Source organism: Triturus cristatus, chromosome 2_2 (assembly GCF_964204655.1).
Source record: "Triturus cristatus chromosome 2_2, aTriCri1.1, whole genome shotgun sequence".
NCBI classification, from domain to species: domain Eukaryota; kingdom Metazoa; phylum Chordata; class Amphibia; order Caudata; family Salamandridae; genus Triturus; species Triturus cristatus.
This window is the reverse complement of record NC_140582.1, coordinates 336,032,199-336,058,976: the sequence shown is the minus strand read 5'-3', so window position 1 is coordinate 336,058,976 and position 26,778 is coordinate 336,032,199. Positions and strand designations below refer to the sequence as shown.

The 26,778-nt window shown below is 43.4% G+C and overlaps 1 protein-coding gene and 1 pseudogene across 1 annotated transcript; both read left to right on the top strand.

Annotated features, from left to right (window-relative positions):
* The first annotated feature begins 7,671 nt into the window (after positions 1–7,671).
* LOC146862245 (cis-aconitate decarboxylase pseudogene) lies at positions 7,672–8,480 on the top strand (annotated as a pseudogene).
* An 11,956-nt stretch (positions 8,481–20,436) lies between these two features.
* LOC146862244 (zinc finger MYM-type protein 1-like) lies at positions 20,437–21,994 on the top strand. Its single transcript, XM_085643248.1, has 2 exons — positions 20,437–20,549; positions 20,952–21,994. The coding sequence occupies exon 2, from the start codon at positions 20,991–20,993 to the stop codon at positions 21,927–21,929; it is 939 nt and encodes a 312-aa protein (XP_085499374.1). The 5' UTR covers positions 20,437–20,549; positions 20,952–20,990; the 3' UTR covers positions 21,930–21,994.
* The last annotated feature ends 4,784 nt before the right edge of the window (positions 21,995–26,778 follow it).

The following is a 26,778-nucleotide window of genomic DNA, read 5'->3' as shown; positions in this document are numbered from 1 at the left end:
CAGGCTGATGGGTTGGAGCCGAGGATGAGGACCTCCATCTTGTCCGTGTTCAGCTTTAGTTGGCTGCTCTTCATCCAGTCGGCGACGGCCTTCATTCCTTCGTGGAGGTTGGGTTTGGCGGTGAGGGGGTCCTTGATGAGGGAGAGGATCAGTTGAGTGTCGTCGGCGTAGGACATTATGTTGAGGTCGTGCTGTTCGAGCGGGCCATGTAAATGTTGAACAGTGTCGGGCTGAGGGAAGAACCCTGGGGTACGCCGCAGATGATTCCTCTCATAGCACCGGCTATGAGAGGAATGTGGTAAAGCCTGGCTTTACGCTTACCCATGGATTGTTAGGCCTTGGGGCCAAGGCGTCAAGGTGATGATTTGTAGCTTCTTTGATTGCTATAGAATGCTTTCACTATATAGATGTGATGGCGGCCGCTGCAGTCTGGTGCAGCGAAGTGGGGCTTGTGTGTTATCTCGCCAGAGCATAACATGTAGAGAGCACCACTGCTGTAAATGAGTATAAAGACTCCCTTGCCATAGCATCTTGCAATTTTTTTAAATGCAGTGGGACCACTTTTATTGTCACATCCTATGGTATACAAACACAACTGCTCTTTTAATTGTGGTCATGCTAAGTGACATGGGGTCTGACTGGCCCGATTCCTGAAACAGAAATGTGAATAATAGGGATAAAATAGCCACCCACACGGCCAAGTCAGCCATAAAGTTCACCAGTCCTCCAATTTATACTAAGAAGACCCACAATAGGGTGGGCTGTGGAGTATTATGAACCGGCTGCAGAACGTATATCATGCAGTTCGCAAACGCATATAAGGTGAATAGGTTAGTGGGTGACCGCACTAGCCTGAGTGATCCTTTGTACAGCAGTTTAGAAGTTAAAATTCTCAAGCACCCCCCCATAGGACTTTTCAATGTGAGCCACAGCCAAACTTCTAGGTATGGATTTAGCATGATGATATTTCCCAAGCCTCAAAAGGGGTTCTTTAGTAGGGGAGAAGGACCCAGCAGCAAGGGGCGACGCTGTGCAACTGGCATGTTAACTGAGTGAGCAGGGGAAACTAGCACGGACCTGCAGAAGGCAACACAGGTATCCGCTGCACTAAAGGGCCCCTCTGCACTGTGCAAAATGTCACTTCATGGGCGCTGTCTCGAGATTTGGTGTAAGTGGGAAATTTGCTTTCTGCTGGTACAGCGTTTTCCCCCGAAGCCTTGTGTTACGGGTCTAAGTTCAAGCTGTTTCAGGCGCATCTCCACCAACTTCTCCAAGAATACGGGGACAGCTTTGTCAGGAAGGTCTTAAGATACCGGAAATAACTGCAGGAAGTCTATATTAGGCTCCATGCCGTCCATATGTGGTTAGATACCTCTCCAGAGGCGGGTGCATCAGCTCGAAACCTCCCCTAAGCAGCAGCACATTCAGTTGGTGGCTAGTTTGTCTTAAATCACATCAAGTGCGTCAAGGGAGCTAGACTAAGTACCTAGGTCATGCACATTAGGCAGAGTGGTTCCAATAGGATCCAAATAAGTGGGGACCGCACCAAAACATGAAACTGCATCACTTAGATTCCGACATAATGTCTCAGCACCACTCATATAGTTAACAGTTAAACAGCCTTTGAAGATGGGCAGCTGAACAGCACAGGATTCAACTTAACAGACATATTGAAATTACAAAGACTTCAATTTTTTCAAGGCCACCCGTTTCTGAGCACCAGAAACTGCACATTCGCGAAGCTGGTGAGGACTGCCACCAACGTATAATAGTCTTTTGTGTCCACTCAAGCAAGACATTTTCACACTCTTTTACTAACGGGAGCCCTTGTGTGGGAAACAGGAGTGGTGCTTGCTAGTAGTGCAGAGGACATGAGGGTCAAAGAGCATTTCTGGGGCCCCCTGACTTTACGACAAAAGACCACTGCACAGGACGATGGAAAGTGATTACAAAGGGCATAGTATGGGTGATGGCGATGGCAACGCAAGACTGTTAGCTTGCACTGAGTAAACTGGTTCGTATCACCAATTAGAATGGTTCTAGGCGGCAGACCAGTAAACAAGCTAAACAAGGCAGGCCTTCGATATTAGCATTGGATTAATAATACGCAGGACCATCTGGCTATGCGCGGTGAAAATCTTCCAACATGTACTACTAGGTGACTTGAAGGTGAGCCGAACCCGGCTCTGATTCCGTGGAGGGTAATCTATTCCGGGGATAATTAAGCAAACTAGGTCTATTGCTGGTTTAAATACCATGGGCAACAGCTGCTTAGCAGGTAGTGTGTATCTGTAATCGGACTGCAGTTAAGCAAGCCTGGCGGGCTGCGTGAGTTGTCACTCCAAAAAGGGTGTGGTGACTGCAATAGCGTGCACAATACAAACATTCCCTCAAACCAGATTTGACATCATTAATGTGTTAGCCATGGGTTAGCACTCGGAAAGGTCAGTGTGAATGTCTGGTCAAATTCAGCAAAGTATGTGAACTCTGGATCCAAGGGCATGGTGCAGGTTGCTTCAGTTAAGCATAAACCTCCCCACCCTGATAGCCTTAGTAGGTAGGCTGGTTGCGGAAGTTGACATCTAACAGGCATGCCTCTGTTTCAAAAGTTGGGGACACAAAGCTAAAAGGTATTAAGAACATTAGCATATCCATTATTAAGAAGAGGCAGGTACCTGTACGTTTTGTTCCTGTCCCCATCCTCTGGTCTACTCTATGGTACTCAGTAGCAGAAGTTTGGAAGGCACAACTTGCCATCGTCTTGGCAACACACCAGCTCTATAGATTGCAGTCAGTAGGTGAGGGGGTGGCAGACAATATGGTCCAGTATTAAAGTGGTTTACGGGAGGTCAGGCTCAACGCTACAGGTGTTACATTGGCCTTGCATGAGCAGAAGGGCACAGTGCCAGGAACCTCGTAAATAGTGGGTTTTTAGAAAGGGGTTGCGTAAGATTGCCATTCCATTTAAGGGTGTGCTGCTGCGACTCCAATGAGGGGGAGATAGAAGGTTTCGGTGCACTTATGCTGACAGTTCGAGAAAACAGCGTGTATACCTACTTGGAAGGAGCAGGTGAATTTCCACTTTTGGGGCGGTACACGGTTATCAGCTTGAACCGACAAATCTGGGGAATAGTCAGGAACGGGGTTAAACATGGGCTTAGTTAACCCTTAATGTAAGGCACATATTGCACGCAGTGCGCAATGGTTAAGAACAGACATAACCAGGATTTTAAGAAACAGTAGTTTTGCCTTCCTTCTTGGTTAAGAAGTATGACCGACGTGGTACTCCTATACAGGAGGAGGCCAGTTGGCGGAGTTAAGGGTATGGTATTGGCCACAAACAATAACTTGTTAACTATTATACTGTTGTCCTGTGAGGCGAACTCCAATAGGTTTTCCAGCCTATTCTGAAATCAGGGACTGGGCAGTGACGGGTAATGCACGACCTGGCAACACATAACAAGAAGGCCCTTCTTGGCACAGTGCACCATAGGGATTTCACCCTTAACTGCGGGTCAAGTAGAAGAGCAGTTCTGCGGGTAAAGTAGAGAGCAGTTGTTTCAATTCCGGGCGAGCCATCGAACATGCCTACGGACGGGTAAAATAAAACTGAGGTTATATCAGAGAACAGTAGTTCACATTTTAGTGGAGGCGATCAAACTTGCCTACTATGGGGTAAATAAGCCATGCATAAACCCACCAAGCAGGAGGGCTTGATTCCACTTTATTCAAAAGCAAATAAGTGGGCTTGGTAAATAAGCTGATAGGGAAGGGGAACAACTGCTGCAGACTGTTAACTTGTCAGAGATGGATAGGAATTGTCCAGCTAGAAGGACTGGTAACCTGTCAGGTTTAGATGGGAATTGTCTAGCTAGAAGGACTGGTACCAACACGTTGCAGGAGGTTATGGAGCCTGCCATGATGGGGGGCCCTGGATATGGCGGTGGGCACATCCAGGGCTGTGGTGGAGGTACAGGGCGATCCGAAGGCTGATTGGTACGAGGCGTACCCTTTCAGGAGCACAATAAAGGTGCATGATGCCAAAATCTCAGAAGTCTTTACGGCAGGACACTTGTTGAAAGCGACGGCGCCCGCTAGTTCTTCAGGCGGTTGTAAGCCTGAGCAACCGGGGGCTTGTCTGGTTATGCTCTGCCCCTAAAAAGACGTGAGTAGAAGGTATGGACTGGTGGTCCATGATCTGCCTATGACACTGATGCAGACACCCACAGAGTAACTTTCTGCACCATCCTCGAGGTCAGCTGAAATCGTCCGAGTGATGAAAGGAAATGTTATAAACTGTTTTCTGAACTCTGATGTTACATGGTGTAATATTTTTCTGGGGCCTAGAGATTTGCTGGGTGGAAGTACTATATACTCATCACTTAATTCTAATTCAGTATATCCAATGGACTACCCTATTTCTCACCCTATACCTCTATCAATACATCCTCTACATCCACTCTCTCATTTATCCCAAACCCCATACCACTACTATTATTCCCAAAATAACCCTTTCTAGACTCTCCCCATCTCTACTCCTCCTTGCATCAATTGACACCTCTTTTACTATACCATACCAATCCACCCAAAACAAACCTTTCTAAACTCTTCCTTTTGGCCCTTCCCCTCCACATCCCTTTTTACTCATCCCAAGTCACCTTCCACTGCTATGACGTCCCAAAAAGAAAGTCTAAATCCTTCACTCTTCAATCCCTCCACTATCCTTTTCAATCAAAATAACAGACTACATGTCCTCTTCTCAAATTTCATATGTCACTATGCTAATTCACCACTAATCCTTTATGGGTTCCAGGGTAGTGTGATACTCTCAAAAAAAGCGCTTCAACACCTCATCAGGTGTAGCAAGCACTATATAAATGCAACCTTCTTTCCCTCTTCTATCCCGCCACTACCCTTCTCTATCCAAATAATTGAATAACATATCCACAATTCAAATTAATTTAATATTTCACTATACTAATTTTCAACAATAATGCTTCATGGGTTCCAGAGCAGCGTGCTACTCGCTAAAAAAATTGCTTCAACACCCCATCAGGGTTAACAAGCGCCATATAAATACAAACATTTTTTTCCATCTACTATCCTTCCGATATCCTTCTGAATCCAAATAACTGACTATCCTATCCACCACTCAAATTACTTTCACATTTCACTATACTAATTCAACACTAATCCTTTAAGGGTTCCGGAGTAGCGTGCTACTTGCCAAAAAAGCGGTTCGGCACTTCGTCAGGGGTAGTAAGCGCTATATAAATGCAATTACAAAACGATACAATTCAATATGTAAAAGGGATAACCCCCACATAAATGGTAGAACCGAATGGATTGGCCATGGTGCAGTTTGGCCCATCAAGTGGGCAGGGCAGCTTAGGTTAGTCACTGCTGCCTGCCCTTGGATCGCCCATAAGTTAACCCACCAAGTTGACATACTTCTTGTATTTAATATACCTGCAGCAAACTTTCTCTAACAAAATCTTGTCTGATCTTTTATTTTTGCGCAGTGTGACTAATTACTGCTGAGCGGGGTGTTGCCGATATCAGCACTATAAGGCTGCCCGCGGCGCACGCAGTGGGCCACTTAAGAGGGTGGCCCCATGGTGCCTCTTCAGGCACCTCCCCACCTTTTTCACTGGGACTCCTTCACCTGGGAGTCCTCCCTCAGGTCTGGCACCTCCACGGTGTCATTTACGGTGCGCGGGGGACAGGTATTTATACCTGCTCCCACCCAGGCGCCACCCTCTTTGTCCCTCCACTGGACATGCTGTCACCCTCCCAACCGCTTACCCTGTGTGCCGGCGTGAGGGCTGGCTAATGAGGTACACTTTCAAAGGCACAATAAGGGTGCATTATGCCAAAATCCCAGGAGTCTTTACGGCAGGGCCCCGGTTGAAAGTGACGGCACCCCGCTAGTCCTTCGGTGGGTTGTAAGCATGAGCAACTGGGGGCTTGTCTGGTTACGCTCTGCCCCTAAAAAGGCATGAGTAAAAGGTATGGACTGTTGGTCCATGATCTGCCTATGATACTGATGCAGACACCCACAGAGTAACTTTCGGCACCATCCTCGAGGTCAACTGAAATCGTCCGAGTGATTAAAGGAAATATTATAAACTGTTTTCTGAACTCTGTTGTTACATGGTGTGATATTTTCCTGGGGCCTAAAGTTTTGCTTGGGTGGGGGAACTATATATTTATCACTTTCTTCTAATTCAGTATATCCACCATGAAATATTCATCCACTAATCACAGCCCTAGCTGCCATCAGATGTTAAGCAGTTAATATCTTGAGACAATGGCAGGACTGGGAGCATGGACTAGGGTACCAAAATAAGCATTGGAACCTCGGATCCCCTAAACAACTGTCCTTCAGAAACACTACATCTACTCGCAGAGACCACTTGCCTGCTCCTGCATTTCTTCTAATAGACATCACCACATATGCAGTGAATCATCCTCTGTTTAAAGTTAAAAGCACACATTCTCACAAGCTCCGCTGTTCCTCCACCAGGTGTCTGGGTGCACTTTCTATTCCTAACTTAATTCTGTCTCTGACAGGACAAGTACTCCTTGTTTGCCATCAGCTCTGTGTATGTAAGGAAAGGATTGGGACTCCCACTTATGCTGGCTACCTATGTCAATGGAGTAGCGGTAAGGATTTTCAAAGTTATAACTTTATCCATTAATCATACACTACGTGCGATGTGTTTATGAGAATTTTACCTAAATGCTGTCTCCTCCAATGGTCAATCTTGTCTGTTTCCACTTTTGTAAAGAGTCTACATTGAGCAATGGCACAGTCACTCAACCAAATCTTAGAATATGGATCCTACACTTCTGTAAATTGTTTCCATAGGTCGATGACACAATCTCTGTGTTTAACGTCACTTCCTGACACACACTTCTTTAAGGACCTTCTAATCCTCTACCCCTCTTCTAACAGATGCACTCTATGGACTTCAATGACACTTGGCACCCTGCCACTCACCCGTTAGGTGCTGTGCTGCCGGCTCTAATGGCTGCATCTCAGTTGTGGCCCGTGGGCTTCCGACCCAGTGGCTCAGACTTCCTGTTGGCATTCAACGTGGGCATCGAGGTGCAAGGAAGACTCATGCGTTTCTCCAATGAAGCCAGAAATATCCCTAAAAGGTTTCTATGATGTCCACAAGGGGCAGAAATATCCCATAACAAATTCATGATTCCAATAGGGGGCTGCAGTATCTTCCAGGCATGGCTAAGGTGCTCAAAGAGGGAAGAAATATTAGATGAGTTATGTGTGAGATCAATAGAGAGGGGGAATGTTATAACGTGTGCCTGATGTGCACAAAGGGTAGGAATTTCCGCCACAGCAACCTTTAATGTAAACAAAATCATATATGGATAGCACACAATACAATGTAAACATTATTGCGTTTATTTTTCAGTTCGCTGTTACTAGATTTGTGTCAAATGCCTGATTAGATCCTAGCATATTTCTGTTTCCTCGTACTGCATGATAGCATTAATGTCTAACATGCTTTAAGTATATTTCTGTAGTTCACACTTATTGTTAGCATTGCCCCTCATCTAATCCTATTCTGGTATTATCATTATTCCATGTCTCACCCAGTTCTTTGTATTTCCTGCAGGTTCCACCCTCCTTAAGTTGTTGGCACTATGGGCAGTGCTGCTGCTACAGCAAAACTCCTTTCATTGAGTGCAGAACAATGTGTCTATGCTTTGGGAATCGCTGCCTCTGTGGTGGGAGCACTTATGGCCAATGCGGCAACTCTTTCCAAACCTCTCCATATTAGCAATGCGACCCGCTTTGGGATGGAAGCAGCACTTCTAGGTGCCCGTGGGATGGAAGCCAACCCACTTATCTTGGACAATGTGCCCGACTGCTGGGGGTTCAGCGCTTTCTATGGTGACTACCAACCCTCGGCCCTGGCAATGCCATATCAAGATTACAGCTTTCTTTTGGAGAAGCAAGAAATCGCCTTCAAGGGGTTCCCAGCTAACTTGGGCATGCACTGGTGGCACATGCTGCGATCTCAGTCAGAAACTGAGTCACAAATATAATAGGCTCCTTTAACACTGCTGCCATCCGTGATATTCTTCTGAGGGTCCCAGTCTCCAAGTATATCAACAGGCCCTTCCCAGAGTCTGAACACAAGGCGCGACACTCATTCCAGTTGAATGTCTGCACAGCCCTTCTGGATGGTGAGGTGGGCATCTCTTCCTTCAGTGAAGACAACCTTAGGAGACCAGACCTCATCAACTTATTGAAGAGTGTAGATGTAGAGCACCCTGAAGACAATGTGGCTAACTTTGACAAGATGTACAGAGAAGTAGTGCTGCTCCTGGAGAGTGGAGAGATCGTGACCGGCAGACGTGACACCTTCTATGGACACTGGAGGAAGCCCCTCAGCCAAGAATCACTCCATGAGAAGTTCCTCTCCAATGCTACCTGTGTGCTCCACTAAGACCAGGCACAAGCAATTATTGACGTGGTGGAGGAGATGGAGAGCCTTGCAGATTGTTCTCAAATGACATCCTCCCAGCAGTAACCATGTTCAACCAAAATTCATCCCTCTCACAAAGTTGGAGTAAAACTTTAAATGAACTACCAGGTGCAATTATCTTTAGCATAACTTGTTTTACACAAGATTGAAAATCTACTCAAGGAGAGGGACATTACCAATTGATTGTATAAAACAATAAATGTCAATCATATCCTCTCCTAATATGAAAGCTACTGCATGTTTCAGAGTACAACGAGGTCCCCATTTAACCCAATACAAATACAAAAGCATCCGGCTGGCCAGAAGCAATAGGATTAAGATTCATAGAACCTCATCGGTACTTTGTAAGGACTGTTACATGCATTTTGTATTTATTGTTATTTATTATTTGTTTATTTGTTGTTTAATAAAATGTGACCTCATCTCACTGAAATACCATGTCTTCTTCCACTAAGTGATTCTCCCCTGGTTGAAAAATATAGGAAGAGCTGGATATTCAATTTTAGTCTAGTAATGAATTCTCCTTGTGCCCTGCTCTCTCATGTGTACTTTTCTAGAAACACAGGACAAATAGGTCATTACAAGTACTTTCGATTGAAATCTCTCATATTTTGTCAGTGAAATGTATTTTGTACTTTCTCTGGTTATTTATTTAATTTTGAATAAAGTCTCTGAATTTAATGTACAGTGATTTAAATTTTTGATGTGTAAAGCAGCTGACATTTTAGATGCTAACTCACAGGGCGGCTGCGCTTGTTGATATTGCGGCTGGATTCTCTCACATACAGACCTTACATATGAAACTCTATTTTTCAGCTGTTGCTTAACATACTGGCCCTCTTACTAGAGTTTCACAATCTTCACTGTTTTTAGAAACTGCCCTTAAATGCCCAACTACTTATATAACAGCCGGAATATACATATCTGAACAAGAACGAAAGATTGATCCGATCATGGCACAAATGTTTCAGCTGTTGCAATCCAGTTTGCACCACTGTGGTTATTTCTTAATCCCCAGTGCTCACAAACTCGTGCGATGTGCGCTGGAAAGTGGAGCATATTAATAATTAAATATGTGGGAAATACACAGAAAATCATACTTTTTGCCAACCAATTCTGTGACCCACTCCACTCAGTCAAACATACGGACCAATATTTAGAAACGCCATATAGTAAACTTACTTATGATAAAAAAAGAGGTTGGAGGTGGAGTTTTTGGATCCTCTCATACATGCATTTCTGAAGGCTTTGCCCTTTGTGCTGTATGTAATTTCTGGTCTCTATTATGCTCTGTCAAGAAAATATAGGCAAAATATGCCTACTAAATGAAAGTGATTCTAGTCTGACAAAAATACGTCTTCCTTTATGCAGATGATTTCTTAATTTATTTCGTATAAGCGCATCTCTAATGCTACTTTAGCTTAAGAGCAGTGGTGCCCAGCACAGGTAAGAGCAGTGAGTTGGGGCGGGGTGGGTTTAAGTCGAGAGTCGACAGGAGAGGTAAAAATATCTTAAAAAATAAATTAAAAACACTTACCTTGCACCTGCCGCATCGCAGACTGGGCAATGTGGCCGAGTCGCATAGCGCAGGTTAAGTGGTTTTCTTTATTTATTTTTACCACTCTCGTCGATAAAATAAAGTTTGATGATAAAGTTTGCTAGAGGAGTCATGTATATCTTGAAAAGTACGGGGATGAGTGATGATCCTTGTGGGACGCTGCAGATGAGTACCTGATTTGTAGTGTTCTTCTGGAGAGGAAGGAAGATATTCATTTGAGTGTTGGTCCTTGTGTTCCCATAAAGTGTGTAGTCTGGTGATGAGTGTCTGGTGGTGTAGTGTAGTTCCTATATTCCTGATAGGCTCTGTGCACTGGAATAATATACACTATAGTTTTGACATAGGACTGAGGTCAGTATGTCTCTATTGAGTACATTAAACTTAATTACTTGTGTGTGCCAGCTAACTCAGAGGTCACTAGAAACTTCTCGAATAAACAAGAAGGAATTAGTTTCTGACAACCGCATAAACATGACAACTTTGTTTCCCTTAGAATCGGAACAATCTCAGAATCATGGAAACAATAGATAATAGTTTCTCGCAGTCAATCGCGCATGCTTCGTTTCTACAGAGTTACACAGAAATAGATAGGCAGGCGTTTCAATAAAAAGAGTTTATTGAACAGTCTTATTTCTCGTGCAAGAGATATGAACTGCTACAATCGTAAGACAGAATGCGAAGTATAATACGTACAGCATTAGCAGTAAGATAAAATAATACTGCAATAGCATGGTTTATAGCTATGACAGATATTCATAAAAATACATACATAAATAACACAGGCTAAAATATTAATACTCATCTGATGCTACTAGCTAGTTCCACCCCAGTGTACCTAACCTAAGTGTAGTACAAGGTGAGAAGTAGGTGCTGTTTGTTTATAGTCTAGTTTAGATATAGTTGCCAAGATTTGCCAAAAGTCCCTCTAGGTTCTAGTCCGCTCCGCTCCATACCTTAGAATGAGTGAGGTTGGAATCTTTTTCCGAGTCTCGATCTCTAACACCCCGCAAGGGGTTGGGCGCCATGAAGTGTAGTTCCTATATTCCTGATAGGCTCTGCGCATTGGAATAATATACACAATAGTTTTGATATAGGACTGAGGTCAGTATGTCTCTATCGAGTACATTAAACTTAATTACGTGTGTGTGCCAGCTAACTCAGAGGTCACTAGAAACTTCTTGAATAAACAAGAAGGAATTCGTTTCTGGCAACCGCATAAGCATGACAACTTTGTTTCCCTTAGAATCGGAACAATCTCAGAATCATGGAAACAATAGATAATAGTTTCACTCAGTCAATCGTGCATGCTTCGTTTCTACAGAGTTACATAGAAATAGATAGACAGGCGTTTCAATAAAAAGGGTTTATTGAACAGTCTTATTTCTCGTGCAAGAGATATGAACTGCTACAATCGTAAGACAGAATGTGAAGAATAATACATACAGCGTTAGCAGTAAGATAAAATAACACTGAAATAGCATGGTTTATAGCTATGACAGATATTCTTAAAAATACATACATAAATAACATAGGCTAACATTTTTATACTCATCTGCTGCTTCTAGGTAGTTCTACCCCAGTGTACCTAACCTAAGTGTAGTACGAGGTGAGAAGTAGGTGTTGTTTGTCTATAGTCTAGTTTAGATATAGTTGCCAAGATTTGCCAAAAGTCCCTCTAGGTTCTAGTCCGCGCCATACCTTAGAATGAGTGAGGTTGGAATCTCTTTCCGAGTCTCCATCTCTAACACCCCGCAAGGGGAGTCAGAAACACTGGAGCTGGATTAGAATGACAGCGTCTGGTCAGTGCATCAGGTGGGGACTTGACTTCCTTCCGAACTTGCCGTGGCGAGCCGCGTCGTGCAAGTAGGCAGCCGAACCATGGTTTGCCATGGTAAGTGAAGGTATATTTATACCTTGAAGGTGTTTAGGAATACCAGTATTTACGTAAAAGTCGGGCAGAAGAACATCATGAATGAACCCCTAAGGAATAGATGTTCATGCATAATAAATGAGTTCTTGGAGAAATCAATATCCATGCATGGGGAAGTCCTAAACGCTTAAGAGTCTGGTTTTCCAGGAACTCGTTGTGACGTAGATGAACGGATGTAGGTGGCCATGCCTGTATTTGGTTAGCATAGATAAAGCCTAAATAAGGGTAGGATTTCTATGCCTAAATATGGGCAATGCGAATTGTGCCTATATAAGGACATAAATCGGGAAACCTATATACGGTATCTAAATCGACACACAACACCCACTCCACTTTCGTATGAACGACATTACTAAATTCTAAACATGCTAAACATATCTAAAATATAACTACATATAGATGGCTAAGAACATGTCTAAAAATACATTGTAAAATGCATAAAAACTTTCACCATGCATAAAAATGCATTGGTACTGTGCATATTAAAGACATTTTTCATTCCAAGCATATATTTACATCGAATGCTAAATGAATGAACATGCATATATAAACACATTATGAAATGGCTCGTAAATACAGAAGAAAAAAGGCCGAAACCATTTCATGTCAAGTTACATTGTTATTGACAAGGTGACATATTATCTCTGAAAGTGTATCAAAGAATTCTGTTCTCTATGAGTAGTTCTACTAAAAGCAGATTACTGTGCAATAAAAAGAAAAATACAAATTTGGAAAAAATAAATTATCATAGGAAAAAGTTCCAAGTTTAGTATTTGTTTTGAAAAATGAAGGCCAAATTCAGAGTCTTCCCGGTACACTGTGTGCTGAATCAAAAGTCAGTGTATGAGGATGGAGAAAACATGAAATTTTCTAATCCTGTAGACAAAAAGTCATCTACCGTTGTAGGTAAAAGTTGGATTACCTCGTTTAGAAGACTAACCGCACATATATGAGAAGCATCGCCGTCAGCATTGGTTGTATCAGCAATGTTCGCATCGGATGTTACCTGCGTGCCTGTTGTTTCCTCTCGTACCTCAGCAGTAGCAATTTGCGTCTGTGAGATCTCAATGAATGCCGTCATAAGGATTGGTAGCCGCTGGGGACAACACACAGCATGGGCCGTTACCGGTTCCAGCAGAGTATCGATATCCGTAGGCATGACTGATGGGAGTGTTAGACATATGTCTAGCACGCATTCTTCACCGCAAAGCAGGCAGCGTAGAACAGGTAAGATGCAATCTTGCCAGATTGGTCTGAATGACAGAAACCATGTGGTATTTAATTCTCATAGACGAGGTAAACCTAAAATTTAGACGATGCGTTCACGACACCTCATCTCCAATAGAGCTTTCTCTATAGTGCTTGGAGTGACGTCTGCGATTTGGCTTGCCATATTGGAGCAGTATGAGCAAAAATAGGATCCCTGCAACAAGTCCAAAAAGTAGTGGCAGTCCACCAAACACTGAGTGCACGAAGTTGGTTATTATTCCGAGGACTGCTTGAAAAGGTGCTAACAGTCCTGAACACACAGTCTTAAATACATGTACAATCCCGCTCGTATCAGACATGTTTAAAATACGCTCTAACATTTCTGAGAAATGTATAGGGCAGTTTGTATTCAAAAGGGTATGTATCTCGGCAGAAGTCCTTGCGACTTGTTGATCATAGGTTTCTTTGGCCGTATGTGGCACAGTTTGTTGTAAAAGAATGGCTTTCATTCTGTTTAGAGTATCAATTCGTATAGAAGAGATGTTAAGTGAAGGCCATAGAGGTGACTCCCTGATTGTCTGTATTTGTGGAAACAAGACTTTCATACAGCAAGTGACCCTGGATGTAACCGTTACTATATATGGGATACCTGGCAACATGCCGCAGCAGCTGTGATCATTCAACATGAGGTAACTTCCATTCGAAAGTAGTCCAAAAATTGGATTAATCACTGCAGCTGGTGAGCCTTGCAGGTGACAGGATAAGTTTGTAGTGGAACCATCGCAGGCCCCGTGTAAATTAATACCCTGAGAAAGGAGAGAAACGCTTAGTGCGTTTTCAAAGTTTGTACCGCTAAGAAACGCTTCACGGCCCCCACTCCAAAATGTATGTGTGTAAGGTAAATCCCAAGATGTCTTGATGTTTTCTTTACCCAACCTTTCATATTTGCCTGCTGCTATATGTTTCAGGCAATACAGAAAATGGAAAGTTGTAACAGGCAGAGTAATTTTACCATGTATGATCCACTCAGTAGCTGTTTTTTCTGCCACTGTGAATGGTAATTTCTTAAGTTTTTCAATGCTCAGCACCGTATAGTCTGCTCCCCTTTGTGCCAGTTTGATCTGTTTATCAGTGAGATTGAATTCTGAAAACAGTGACGTAGTATTGATTAAACGCCAAGTCACATAGCCTGAACGCAAGTTTTGGAGCGTCCAGCCTAATAGCATTATAGAACGTAATTGAGACTGACCATGTTGCAGCATGACCAAGTCTTGTTCCATGATGTCTATGGCAGAAGACACAATACTGTCCAATGAATATATCCTGGACGACAGAGTCGTTAACCCATTGTCTACTACAGAGAGAGATTTCTCTAAATTAATACGATCAATTTCTCGTATTCGTTCTGCAGTCTCTGCTTGGGTAATCTTCCATATTTCATTATAAGCAGCGTAGTTACCGGCATATATGAAACGTTTTTGACGCGGTTTTCTTGGTCCTAGCAAGAATTCGCTAAGGTCTGCGCCTTCTTTAAGTAAAGATAAGTGTTGTTTTACATCCTGCAGTGTAGCTTTCTGTAGCCAATCATGGCAGAGTTTCCCTACACTGCATGTTGTTACTACCTCTGGATGCTGTCTTTGAACATAGCGTGGGTCAGGCCTATTGATAGTGAAACCCTATGTTTTGTTCAGGAATCAATCTTGACAGTTGTTTGTGTCTGTGGGCTAGAGTCACAACTTTTTTCCATTCTGGATATGATCTGTCATGATGCAAAATATTTTGTGCGTCGACCTCCCCCTGTGTAGTGCTATTACTTGCAGGTATCGGTATGGTCGGTGTGTTCATGTATTTGATCTTGGCTAACCCAAGGCAAGACGTTTGTTGGACAGTGTCATTCAAAATCATAATTTGCTCAGGGATGATACAGGCTCTAAACAAAGCTTGTACCCCCTGCACTTGCCAATCTTTTGTACCCCAGACAGATTTTGTCTCAATGTTGTCTTTCCAAAAGTCGAAACCCTGTATAGACAGTTGGGCATTAAAGGCTGCAGAATAAATCTGTTTCGTATGGAAATTTAATTGCAAACGTTTTTGAGCTACCCTTCGGAGGTGTAGAACAATGTCCCCATTGGCTATACATAAATACATTTCTAGGTGATGAAGTGTTATCCAAAAAATGATGACCATAGTGGTTATAACAATACATTTGTTCATAGTCTGACAAACCCTCTAAATATTCATGATTTGTGAATACTGCAGACATTTCTAGATCAGACATCATGTTATTAACAGTCTTGAAGTCCCAATCATCAGAAAAGGTACTAGAGGCAATAAAGTCACTTAATGAAATTTGAAATAAGTGTGGAATCTTCAAATGTTCCGATGGGCCAAAAATGTCATATTCAGTTCTGTCCCAAACTATACCATCTGGTATAGGAACGGCTGTGATGTTCACTGCTGACAAGTCTCTTGCTTCACGATGGGATGATTTGTGTGGCTGCAGAAGTAAGTTCACTCTTTTACTTGCTGTGTCCATTTGAATATATCTTCCATTTATCAGCATACCCAGAGTTATTACCAGAGCTAACCAAAGTAGAAAGAAGAATATTCCCAAAACAATCCATAGTTCAATCCATGGTGAAACCAGATAAGTCTTTTTTAGAAGATGAAAAAAAGTCTGTTGCTTGTTCTTTGAAAATTCTTTGTGCTGGCGTCATTTCAGGTTCACTGGGATCCTCAGAAAACTTATCAAAGTTAATGAAATAGCCAGAGGCAGTTCTGTCAATGGTTTGAATTGCATCAAGATTTGTTGAAATCACTGGAACCAGTTGATCACTTGTCACTTCGTTGTAGACAGGTGTATCAGGACAAACTGTTATTTGGGTCTCAAGAGGGACGAGTTCCATAGCTTTGTTGCTTAGTCCTTAATTTCTCACTGTAGAATCTTCAAAGGTGATGAGTCTCTCAGTTTGAACCTCTTGGATTGTAGCCAGCGGAGTGCGTCTGCTACATTGGCGGAGTCCACTTGGCCTACTGCTTAGTATTCAGCGGCGGTGCGTCCATTGGGGCGCAGGGGCGGAGCCCCACTTACCACACATGCACGCAAATCAATCCCCAGACCGGCAGCAATGGCAATGCAAATGATGCATTGCGTCGGACATGAAGGGGGTGGGGCCGGGGGGCGAGCACTGACAGTTGAGAGTTGACAGACAGGCAGCGGCTCGCAATTTTATTGCGCATGCTCGAGTATGTCTCACGACAAGCACGAGCATGCGCATTCGCCGCACTGTCTGCCACTGACTACTGTACTGAGAGGAGGGGGCCGAGAGGCCGAGGGTTGCCTCTGCAGCAGCCCCCCTCTCGGTATCCGGGCGAGCCCTATCCGTGCTCTTTCGCCAATCCAGGGCAGGCGCTGACAATGCAGCGTCTCTGGATTGGCTGAGAGCCATACAGTCTCTCAGACCAACGAGTAACTGCTAATTGGGTGCCGCGCACCTATGGCCAATCACTGTGGCTTATGTCTGAACACAGTGACAGTGATTGGCCATGAGGTGCGCACTCCAGCAGTCGGTCGCGTCATCACGCACGCGGTGGTGCGACACTGTCTGCTCATCATAACCTCGTGGCGGCCGTGCGTTCAGAGTCAGGACCCGTCGTGACTGAGTGACTCGTGTGTCGTCGTGAAAAACTCGTGATATCACTGCATAAAAGTACCTGAAGTAAGTATAATGAGAAAACAATAAGAAATATGTACTAAAGAAATACAGCTGAAAGAATTAAATAATAATACATATTTTTGGAGATGAAAATGCCATTTGTCAAAGGGTAAGCTGATTTTCGGACTCTTCGGAGTACAAAGTTACCTGCGTCGTGGACATGCTGTAGCTCTTACACTGTCTGCGAGCTCCCCGCGCTGTTTACGTGCATCAAACTCCTCACGCCATTCCTCCAGTCCACGCCTAACCTTAACCTAGCTCCTCACTCTGCCCCAAGCCACACGCGCTATGTGCTGAATACTCCGCAGACCGCATAGTGTCCGTAAGTATAAAGCTCCAGACACAACATGTCGTCTACATCTGAGCTAGGCTAGCTTCTCACACCGTCGTCAAGCTCCCCTCAGAGTCCGCGCTAAGTTTCTCACACTCGGCCATGCGCGTCAAACACCTCACACACTGCCCATGCACGCCAAGCTTTTCACACTATGCCCATGCACACTGAACTACTCGCACGCTCTGTCCGGGTGGGTCAAGCTCCTTGCAGATTCACGAGACGCAGTTTCACGCTATTTTTTCACGTTGGACTACTACCAGTGTTTTCACAGCGAATTCAAACGGGTTGGAACTTGAGAAGGGGTGATTGGACCATGCCAAGTCACCCCCTCCACACCTGCTGCGCGCCCTCCAAATATCCATGATACACAGACACGTTCGCCCTGGAGGGAACTGTGAGGCCTGGTCGTCGCTCTGTAGTTTAGAGTGTGGTGGCCGAGGCCTGACTGACTCTCTTTCTTTCCTCGGCAGAGCGGTGTTTGTTTCTCGACCTTCATTGTCGCTCTGCCTCTTTCCCCCGAGGCAGGGCTGTGAAGAATGTCGCAGTGTTCCCTCTCCGGCCGCTGGGATCACTCCAATCTCAAGTAACTGGCCTGACAAGTTTTGCGAAACTGAAACCCGCAGAATTCACAAGAGCGAGCGCGGGGGTTGTGCTGGGAGAGGCCGGACCGATGCATGCCTCTCCCACCCTCTACAACAAAGGGAGTAACCAGACAATTTAAATAACCCCACTTTGAAATAAAACTTTTAATGGCACCAATCATGCGAAGCAAGTGAGTCCAACCCTCCCTAGAAGAGCCGCCTTGTCCATCTATTCATCCTTTTGCCCTTACATCCATCTTCTAATACCCGCTATTTCACCTTTACATCTTTCAACCATCATTCAATCTTTTCCTATTCTATTCTATCCATCTATTCATCCACTCTGCCATCCATCTGTCTATCCATCCAGCCATCCATTCATCTAACCACTCTGCCATCCATCCTTCCATGTATCCACCCCCATCAAAAAATCCATCCATCGATTCTCTATGCCTTCTATTCTGCCATCAGTTCATCCAACCATCCATTCTGCCATCTACCAATCCACCCATCATGCTTTCATCTACTCTGCCATCTACCCATCCATTTATCTATCCACTCTGCCATCAGTTCACTGGTCTTTTTACCCACTCATCATCCCTTTACTCTGCCGTCCTTTTACCTGTTCTTCCATCCCTTCACTACACAACCCTTTCACTTGTCCATCCACTCACTTAGCCACCCCTCAGCCATCCCTTTACTATCCTATCATTTCACCTGTCCATCAACCTAGCTATTCACTCACCCATTCACCCACTCATCCATCTACCCATGTATTCATTCACCCACTCATCCATACATCATTTCACCCTTCCTTCCATTCACTATTCCTCCATCTTTCCCTCTTCTATTTACACATCTTTCGCTCTTCTTTTCTCCTGCTTACTCTTCTGTTGACTTCCATTTCTTTATAGCAGTTTTCATCAGCTTTGTCTGGTGAGTTGCAGACAGAAGAGGCCCATAAAGAACCCCCCCCCCCCCCAGCTGAAGCTGCTAAAGCGGGGGTCCACAGCACCACTGCATACAACAGGCCCTCAAGAGTGGGCACAGGCCAAATACCAACGCTGACCAGTCTCAATTCCTCCTGATGCTTCTTTCTTCCACCACCCTACGCCTCCTGTCTCTTTATCTCAGTCTTGCATGCTGTTTTTAATCCCAGCTTTCACACTTTGTTCGTGTTTTCTTGTCTTTCTCTTCCTCCTCCTTTCTCCCGTTACTGCCTTTCTGTCTCTTGCTAAAAGTCCGAGGATGGAAAATTTGTTATGAGCCAAGAAATGAGAACTGGTGACACAGGTAAGGCACTGACCACAGCGCATGCAAGCAAATGATGTATTTATTATAGAGTCAGGTTCTTTTGGAGAAGTTAAAGATGTGATGGGGAGAAAAAAATTGTGAGCTCGTTGATGTGGAGAGTGGGCAGCACATACGTCTTGTTTGCCAGTTATGGGCCTTACCAAGAACTTAGTTAAGATTACAAAGAAGGCTAGAGTGTCTGTAACTCTGGATATTTTAGATATATTTACAGAGGGCTTAATGCACCAGCAGCTCCACCCACAAGATCCACCCAGAGTCAGAGATTCCATGTTCTAGAGGCCCTAGTGCGCGCAGTTATTTCTTTTTTTATCGCTCTCCTTTCCTTTCCTCTTCTCTCTCACTCTCACTGCGTGCTCTCTTTCTCTCTCAACTTCCTCTCTCTCAGGGTAATGCCTCATCTTCCAGCGATCGCTTATTTTAAGTCTCTTTCTTTCCGTTAATCCCCCTTCCGACTGGATCCTGTCCCACCTTTGCTGCCGGCCCAGAGCGGTGAAGGTGAGCTCGCAACTTCTAAAAGAACATCCCAGTGCAGGCCCGTTCCATCACATTACGCATATGTTCAAGGTCACACACTGTGGAAATCCTGCTTGAGCCAGTCACGACCATAGCCCCGGGGAAGGATTTACAATTATGGCGCGATTCCCCGTGCTCACATAATGCTTAAGCGTTGATCCCTAGGTGAAAAGGTGCAACCGCTTTGAGGGTCGGAAGGGGGGGGGGGCCTCCATACATGTTTCTGGCCATTCCCGGGGGCCTCGCCGCCTCTGCCGGCGGAGTCATTAAAGCATTTCACAAGGCAATAAACAGGCAGGAGGATTATGCTAATGAGATTCCTAGGTCCAGCTAGGGCTTTCTGCAGACGCAGGCGAGCAGAGAACGGCCTGACAACGCTGGCAAATGTAATTTTGAATAGGTTCTTGCACATATTTACACTATTTCACAAGTTATGGTTCTCTGCTGCACTTCTTAATGTATTGATTAAAGGATAATTTGAATTTAAAATTGTGATCTATTGTATTCCATAAAGATACTGAAAGCTAAAGATCATATCATTATTACATTTAAATGTAAGCAGGTTCCAATGGATAATTTTAATGTGGCAGACTAAAAAAAAGTCTGGTTTCCCCGAACATCAAACAAAATAAATATTTTAAGAACACTGTAGTTATTTTATGTTAACTTGAAGAACTGACGCTGGTAAAATTCATTGGGATTACTTGTATTTTAAAAGCAATGCTTGTCTAGTTACAGCACGTTATTTTTATTTTCAGCACCTTCTAAAGCTTGACAACCCTTACCAAATTTTTGGTCATATTTCCGGCGAAGAACAAGACCTCCTTTGCTGCTCTTTCACCCCGGCTACGACCCAGCAAACACCAGAGTTAAAGGTAAGGAAACTGATGCTATTTTTTTTTTTAGATTGGAGTTAGAGCTATGTGTGTGGTCACTGTACATGGTGGTTGGGGTAGGCACACATTCTGAACATTGTACCCTCAGTGGATGGAATTTACTAACAGCCTTAGCCCTGTGATTTGGCCAATAACGGTTGTTAACAGCACTAACTATCCCTTGCCTTGTTCAAGGCCCTCAAGCAGTGTCTGTTTCAGTGCCTTCAGCAACCACTATGGCACACAGAGGCAGCAGGCAGTAAGGCTGTATTTTTAGCAGTCATGTTGTGCAAAGGGGAGCTGTTGGAGATTTATTGCGATACTGCACAAGATATATGTATTTATACAGAAATTTGATATTATTGCACCGCACCTTATATGTTGTACTTTGATTATTGGCAGGTTTCTTTAATATATATTGGTAAGGCCAGCATCGTCATCATGAATACAGTACAAGAGCTGATTACAAGGTCATTCCAGGCACGGCCACTTCAAGAGAAAATAGATTTAAAGCAATTGGGACCTCATCGGCCTGACCTAAAACTACAGCAAACTTCCCAGGACAGAGGAAAAATGTCCACACGTACATTCTCAAACGCCTGGTACACAAAAGCTGATTGGCTTACAGGGTGCCCTTTAAGAAATTCTCTGTTCTGCTTCCCCTGCTTGCTGTTTGGTGGTGAGTTTTCTTGGACAAATCAAGGAGTAACAGACTTGAAGCATTTGTCTGAAAAAATAAAGAAGCATTCACGCACAAGAAAGCATATGGAAAACCTGACTAGACTGGGAATGTTGGGGGAAGATGCTCCGATTGAGCAGCAGATAAGTGATGCATACCGCAAAGCAATACAGAAACACAATGAAGCAGTTGATAGGAACAGACAGATTCTATCCAAAATAATTGATTGCGTTCGTTTCTGTGGTGCTTTTGAACTGGCATTGCGAGGCCATGATGAATCGGAAGGTTCCCCAAATCCTGGAATATTCAAAGGCCTTGTGGATTTAATAGCAAGCATAGACAAGGATATGGAAGCACATTTAGCACGTGCTACAGTCTTTAAGGGCACCTCTAAAACAATACAAAATGAACTTCTTGAGTGTATGCTCGAAATTATGAGAAGCCATATTGTGCAAGAATTGCAAAACACAGACTTTGTGGCTATTCAGGCTGATGACACCACTGATGTGGCCACTAAAACACAGTCCGTATTAGTGTTTCGATACATTGACAATGACAGACAAGTTGTGGAGAGGTTCTATGGTTTCACACATTTAAGAGACTCTAGTGCAGAAACCATTACTGCAGCTATACTGCGTCAACTGAGCTTAATTTTTCCAGAGCTGCCTCAAAAAAAAAAAACTTATTGCGCAAAGCTATGATGGTGCGTCCGTAATGAGTGGAAGCCTTAGTGGAGTTCAAAAGAGAATTCGAGATGTGTACCCTAATGCTCATTATGTGCACTGTTACGCTCACCAACTTAATCTTATTATGCAACAGGCAGTATCAAAGATCACCGAGACACGGATTTTCTTTCAGGATATAGGAGGCATGGCAGCATTCTTCTCGCGTTCCCCCAAAAGAACAGAAGCACTTCATGACATTGTAGACAAAAGCGTTCCAAGGGGATCCTCAACTCGTTGGAACTTTAACATCCGTACAGTCAACCTAATCTATGAACATAGAGAGGACCTTCTGAAATGTTTTGAAGCCATAGAAGCCAATGATGAGTTTGATTACAAAAGTCAGATTGAAGCCCATGGCTTTGGTAGAACACTACAAGACAGAGAGTTTCAGTTCTTACTGTATTTATTTCATGATATAATGGTAGCTGTCGACCTGTTATACAATCAGTTACAAGCACGAGAGATAGATACTGTCAAAGTGCAAGTATATACTACTATGTTTGTACAAAGCATAAGCAAAGTGAGAGATGGGGTTGACAATTTAGACAGCAAACTGCCAGAGAAATCTTTTTTCACAATCCGCAGGAAAAACATCACCACTATGGTCCGAATTGCAAAGGAGATCTGTGACATTGTAATTGTGCAGGCACGAGAGCGTTTTTCTTTCACTAAACATTTGGTGAGTGCCACATTATTGCAAAGTCAACAGTTTGCCAAATATGATGAATCCTTCCAGGAGCGTGCTCTGAATGAGGCTGTGGGAGCTTATCCTATGCTCAATAAAGAAGAGCTGAGAACTGAGTTGACTGTACTGTACGGAATGCCTGTGTACCGGAAGGCCACAAGTGCCTTGTCTTTGCTGACTTTAATACATAAACTTAATATGGAAAAGTCACTTGGAGAGACAGTGGCTTTACTTAAAATTGTCATAACCACTCCTATGACAACAGTCGAGGCAGAACGATGTTTTTCAGCCTTAAAGAGGATTACGACATTCCTGAGAAACACCATGCTTGAGGAAAGACTCAATGCTTTGGCAATGCTCTCTGTAGAGAGCAAGCTAGTTCAGAAAATCCCGGACTTTAACACTAAAGTTATTGAAAGGTTTGCTGCTCTTAGAGAGAGACGTGCTGATTTCATTTACAAAAAGTAAACAATGTTGAATGCTGCTACTTTGCAACCAGTTTAGTTTGTTAAATAAAAAACATCTGTGAGTGAGGTACTCAGAAATGCATTGTATCTCGAAGTCTGTTATGAAGCTCTGTGGTTATACACTGAATAAGCAGCTACCTACGTTATATGACATCTCTTTATTAATGTTATAACTGCACTTTCACAATTGCTTTATTAACCTTCCTGCTTTCTCAAATTTGCTTGAAAATGCACCATTTCTCTTCTCTTTTTTCAAAATTTTCTCGGGGGGACAACCCCCCCGAACCCTCCTTATAGGGGTTCGGGCTCGCTCGCTACGCTCGCTCGCAACGGTGAAGTATACCTATCATTTTACGCCCCACCACTTTAAAATGTCACCAGCCGCCCCTGTTAGTATCGGCCACATAGTGTGGTTTTATCAGGTCGATGGACACAAATCGTTTCTCCTTTTTATCAGCAAGGGGCGGCAGTAGTACTGTTCTCAATCCGTGGATTGCTAAGACAGGTACTGGTAGTCTGTAAGAAGGCCCAAATTCCTTCTTGTCCGGAATCTTTTCTCTGACTAGATCACCAAGCTTTGAGATCCAGACAGGCCTTGCTGGGACAGTTGGTTTTTCCCCAGTTGTGGTTGGCTTCAGGAACACTTTGCTTTGTTTCGATCTTAGTTCATTTAAGTCCTCTAAACGATATTTGATATCAAACTTTTTATTTTCCATCACTGTGCCTTTGATGTCAAGGTCCGGAATCAACATTCTAGTTCCAAATAGGACTTCAGATGGAGTGACACCCCCTAGAGAACTTCTTTGCAAATTGTTTAATGAGGGTTGGACCCCATAAAGATGTTTGACCCACCTATCACCCGAACCTAATACCCTAGCTGTTATAGACTGCTTTATGTCCCGTTTTTTTCTTTCCACAACAGAATTTCCCTCAGGATGGAATGGAGAAGAATATCGCCCAAACTGGCCATGGCTTCTTTGTAAACTCAAGAGCTAAACGCAGGACCCTGGTCAGAATGTGGTGTGCCAATTGCATATGTGCCGATAAAGACTCGCAAATCTTTTATAACAGTTTGTGCGTCAGCTGAACGCCGAGGCCACATCCAAAGGAACCTTGAACACCAATCCCCTGCAACCATGATATATTTATGGTTACCATCCCTTTGTAAAGGACCGCAGTGGTCCAGGTAAACACATGCTAATGGCTTATCTGAAATTAACAGGGGCGTCTGTGCGGGACGTTTCACAGTAGAGACTTTCATCTTCTGGCATATTTTGCAGTCCAAAACACAATTCCTTGTCTGTTTCCTAATGCCTGGCCACCAGTATTTCTGTTTTAATAACGATACTGTGGCGGAAACACCTGCATGGGTGGAGGCGATCCCTTCATGGGCTGCTAGGATTAGTCCTAATCTATGTTCCATGTTTGGTATTACCCAATCCCCCACTCAAGGGATTCGAGCAAACGTAACATTGTTCACATCAATTCTATATGAGTATTTGAGTGGAAACTTTTTAGGTAACGCTGCACCGCTGCCTTTGCTTGAAGCATTGACAGCCAGTATTATTTCACTGTCAATTTTTGTTTTTGAACGAGTGATTGCAGCTACGGAAGCTGTTTGCAGAGCCCCTTTATCAGCCAATGAATTCCCTTCAACGTTAACGCCATCACATTGATGAGTCAGCGTGTGTATCATATGAGTATTTTGTAGTCCGTTTCGCAACTGAACTACTTGTTCCCAAAGCATTTTATGCTTGTTTGTGCCACCTTGTGCATCTTTAAAACCATTTTGAAGCCAATTCTGTAAATATTCATTGTATGATTGAACGCAATAAAAAGAATCGCACACTATGAGTGTGGGGAATTCTCGATCCGTATTTTCAAGAGCCATTCTAAATGCTTGTAGTTCAGCTCGCTGAGCTGTACAATCTCCTAGAGATTGCGTTTTTGTGACCATTGGTCTAAATTTGCCATCGAGCATACGACCTTTAACGATTGCTCATGCTGCACTATAAGCTTGCTTACCCCACCGTAGCGGCTTGTGCAGATCCGTCAGTATAAATTATAAATTCGTACTGGTCAAGAGGGAGAATTTCAGTAGGCAGAGATAATTCGTGTTCGTATGGCAGGAATGCTTGTGTTTTTAAATAAGGGTCAAAAACATATTCAACATCAGTTGCAGCAAGCGAATTAACCCATTGTATCCATCTTGGATGCAAAGCTTTTGCATTCAGAATACTCGCTTTTGTAACTGCCTCTAAGGCTGGTACAGGGGTTACGACCATAATGCTTTTCCCCTGTGCTAGGGCTCTTTCTTTTGCTCCAACGGTTTGAACTGCTGTCAGAATTTTTTCTGTTGATGTAAATTTCATTTCTGCTTGCGTATACAAATGTGATTTGTACGCAATTGGTACTTTTTCACCTTCGTTAAAAGTTAAGTAGGTGAAGCCGCATTGACCCGGAATGATTCGGATCACTAAGTTGCATACGTTTACACGTGTTTGTAAGTGTTTTGTTTCTAACATGTCAGCTTGAAGTGAACTCAGGATATCTGTGTGTTACTGTGTCCAATGTGTGATTTTAAAATCAGGTTTGATTAATTCATAGAGAGGTTTCACCCTTTCTGCGTAGTTTAGAATGTATGTTCTTCCAAAATTTAGGAAACCTAGAATCGACTGTAAGTTTTTCATTGTTTTTGGAGATTGGTGCAGCGCACACTTTTCTAAAAAGTTGGCTGCCAGGCTTTTCCCTTCATTTGATAGTTCATATCCTAGGAAAAGGACGTTGAGATGGGCAATTCTTGATTTTTTAAAATTTAATTTATAACCTTCAGAGGTGAAGCCCAGTATAATGGTATTCACCCTGTTCAAGTGCCTGTTCAGGTCATCGTCTGTCAGATAGATATCTTCGACAAATGACAATGCCTCGTCATCATAAATTTGTAGTAACTCTGTTACCCTTGCTGAGAATAACCCTGGACTATTCTTGAATCCCTGAGGTAGACGACAGAATTGACGCTGGGTCCCCATTATTGAGAAAGCATTCAAATACCTACTTTCAGGTGCTATGTTTTGACAAAAGACACCGTTAGAAATATCTAATGTTGTTTTATATTTTTTACACACAATGTTATTCATTAATGCTCTACTATGTGCATTTTGCACTGCAAATGTTTTACAACAAGAGTTTAAGTGTCTGTAATCCAAAACTAGACAATATGTATTGTCTGGTTTGGAAACAGGAAACAAAGGATTGTTCATTGATGAGGTGCATGTTTCAATCACCCCTTGGTATTCAAGTTGAACTAAGATCTCCCTGGCCTGTTTTTTAGCTTCTTGCTTAATTGGATACTGCCTTTGTGCAGTTGGTTGATTTTTTAACTGGATCTTATGATGATGTGAGTCCTCATCCCATCCTACATGATTTTTGTATAATGCTGGGCTTGGGCCACTGCCCATTTCCTGGCATAAGTATATTTTAAATGTACTGGAACATGGTTAGAGAAGGCTGGCATAATGATGTCTTCGCAATGTGGGCACTCTCTGACAAATTCTGGTGGCCAGTCCCGTTCTGCTAGAAGTATATCATAACCCCTTGAAAGATGCTCCCAAAAGAGTGCTTTCACTTTTCTTGGTATGTCTCCCTTTATCCGGAGTGCTATTTCATATAGCCT

What these genes read in the sequence shown, in the direction of transcription:
- LOC146862244 (XM_085643248.1), top strand. Translation starts at nt 20,991, where the DNA reads ATGAATACAGTACAAGAGCTGATTACAAGGTCATTCCAGGCACGGCCA.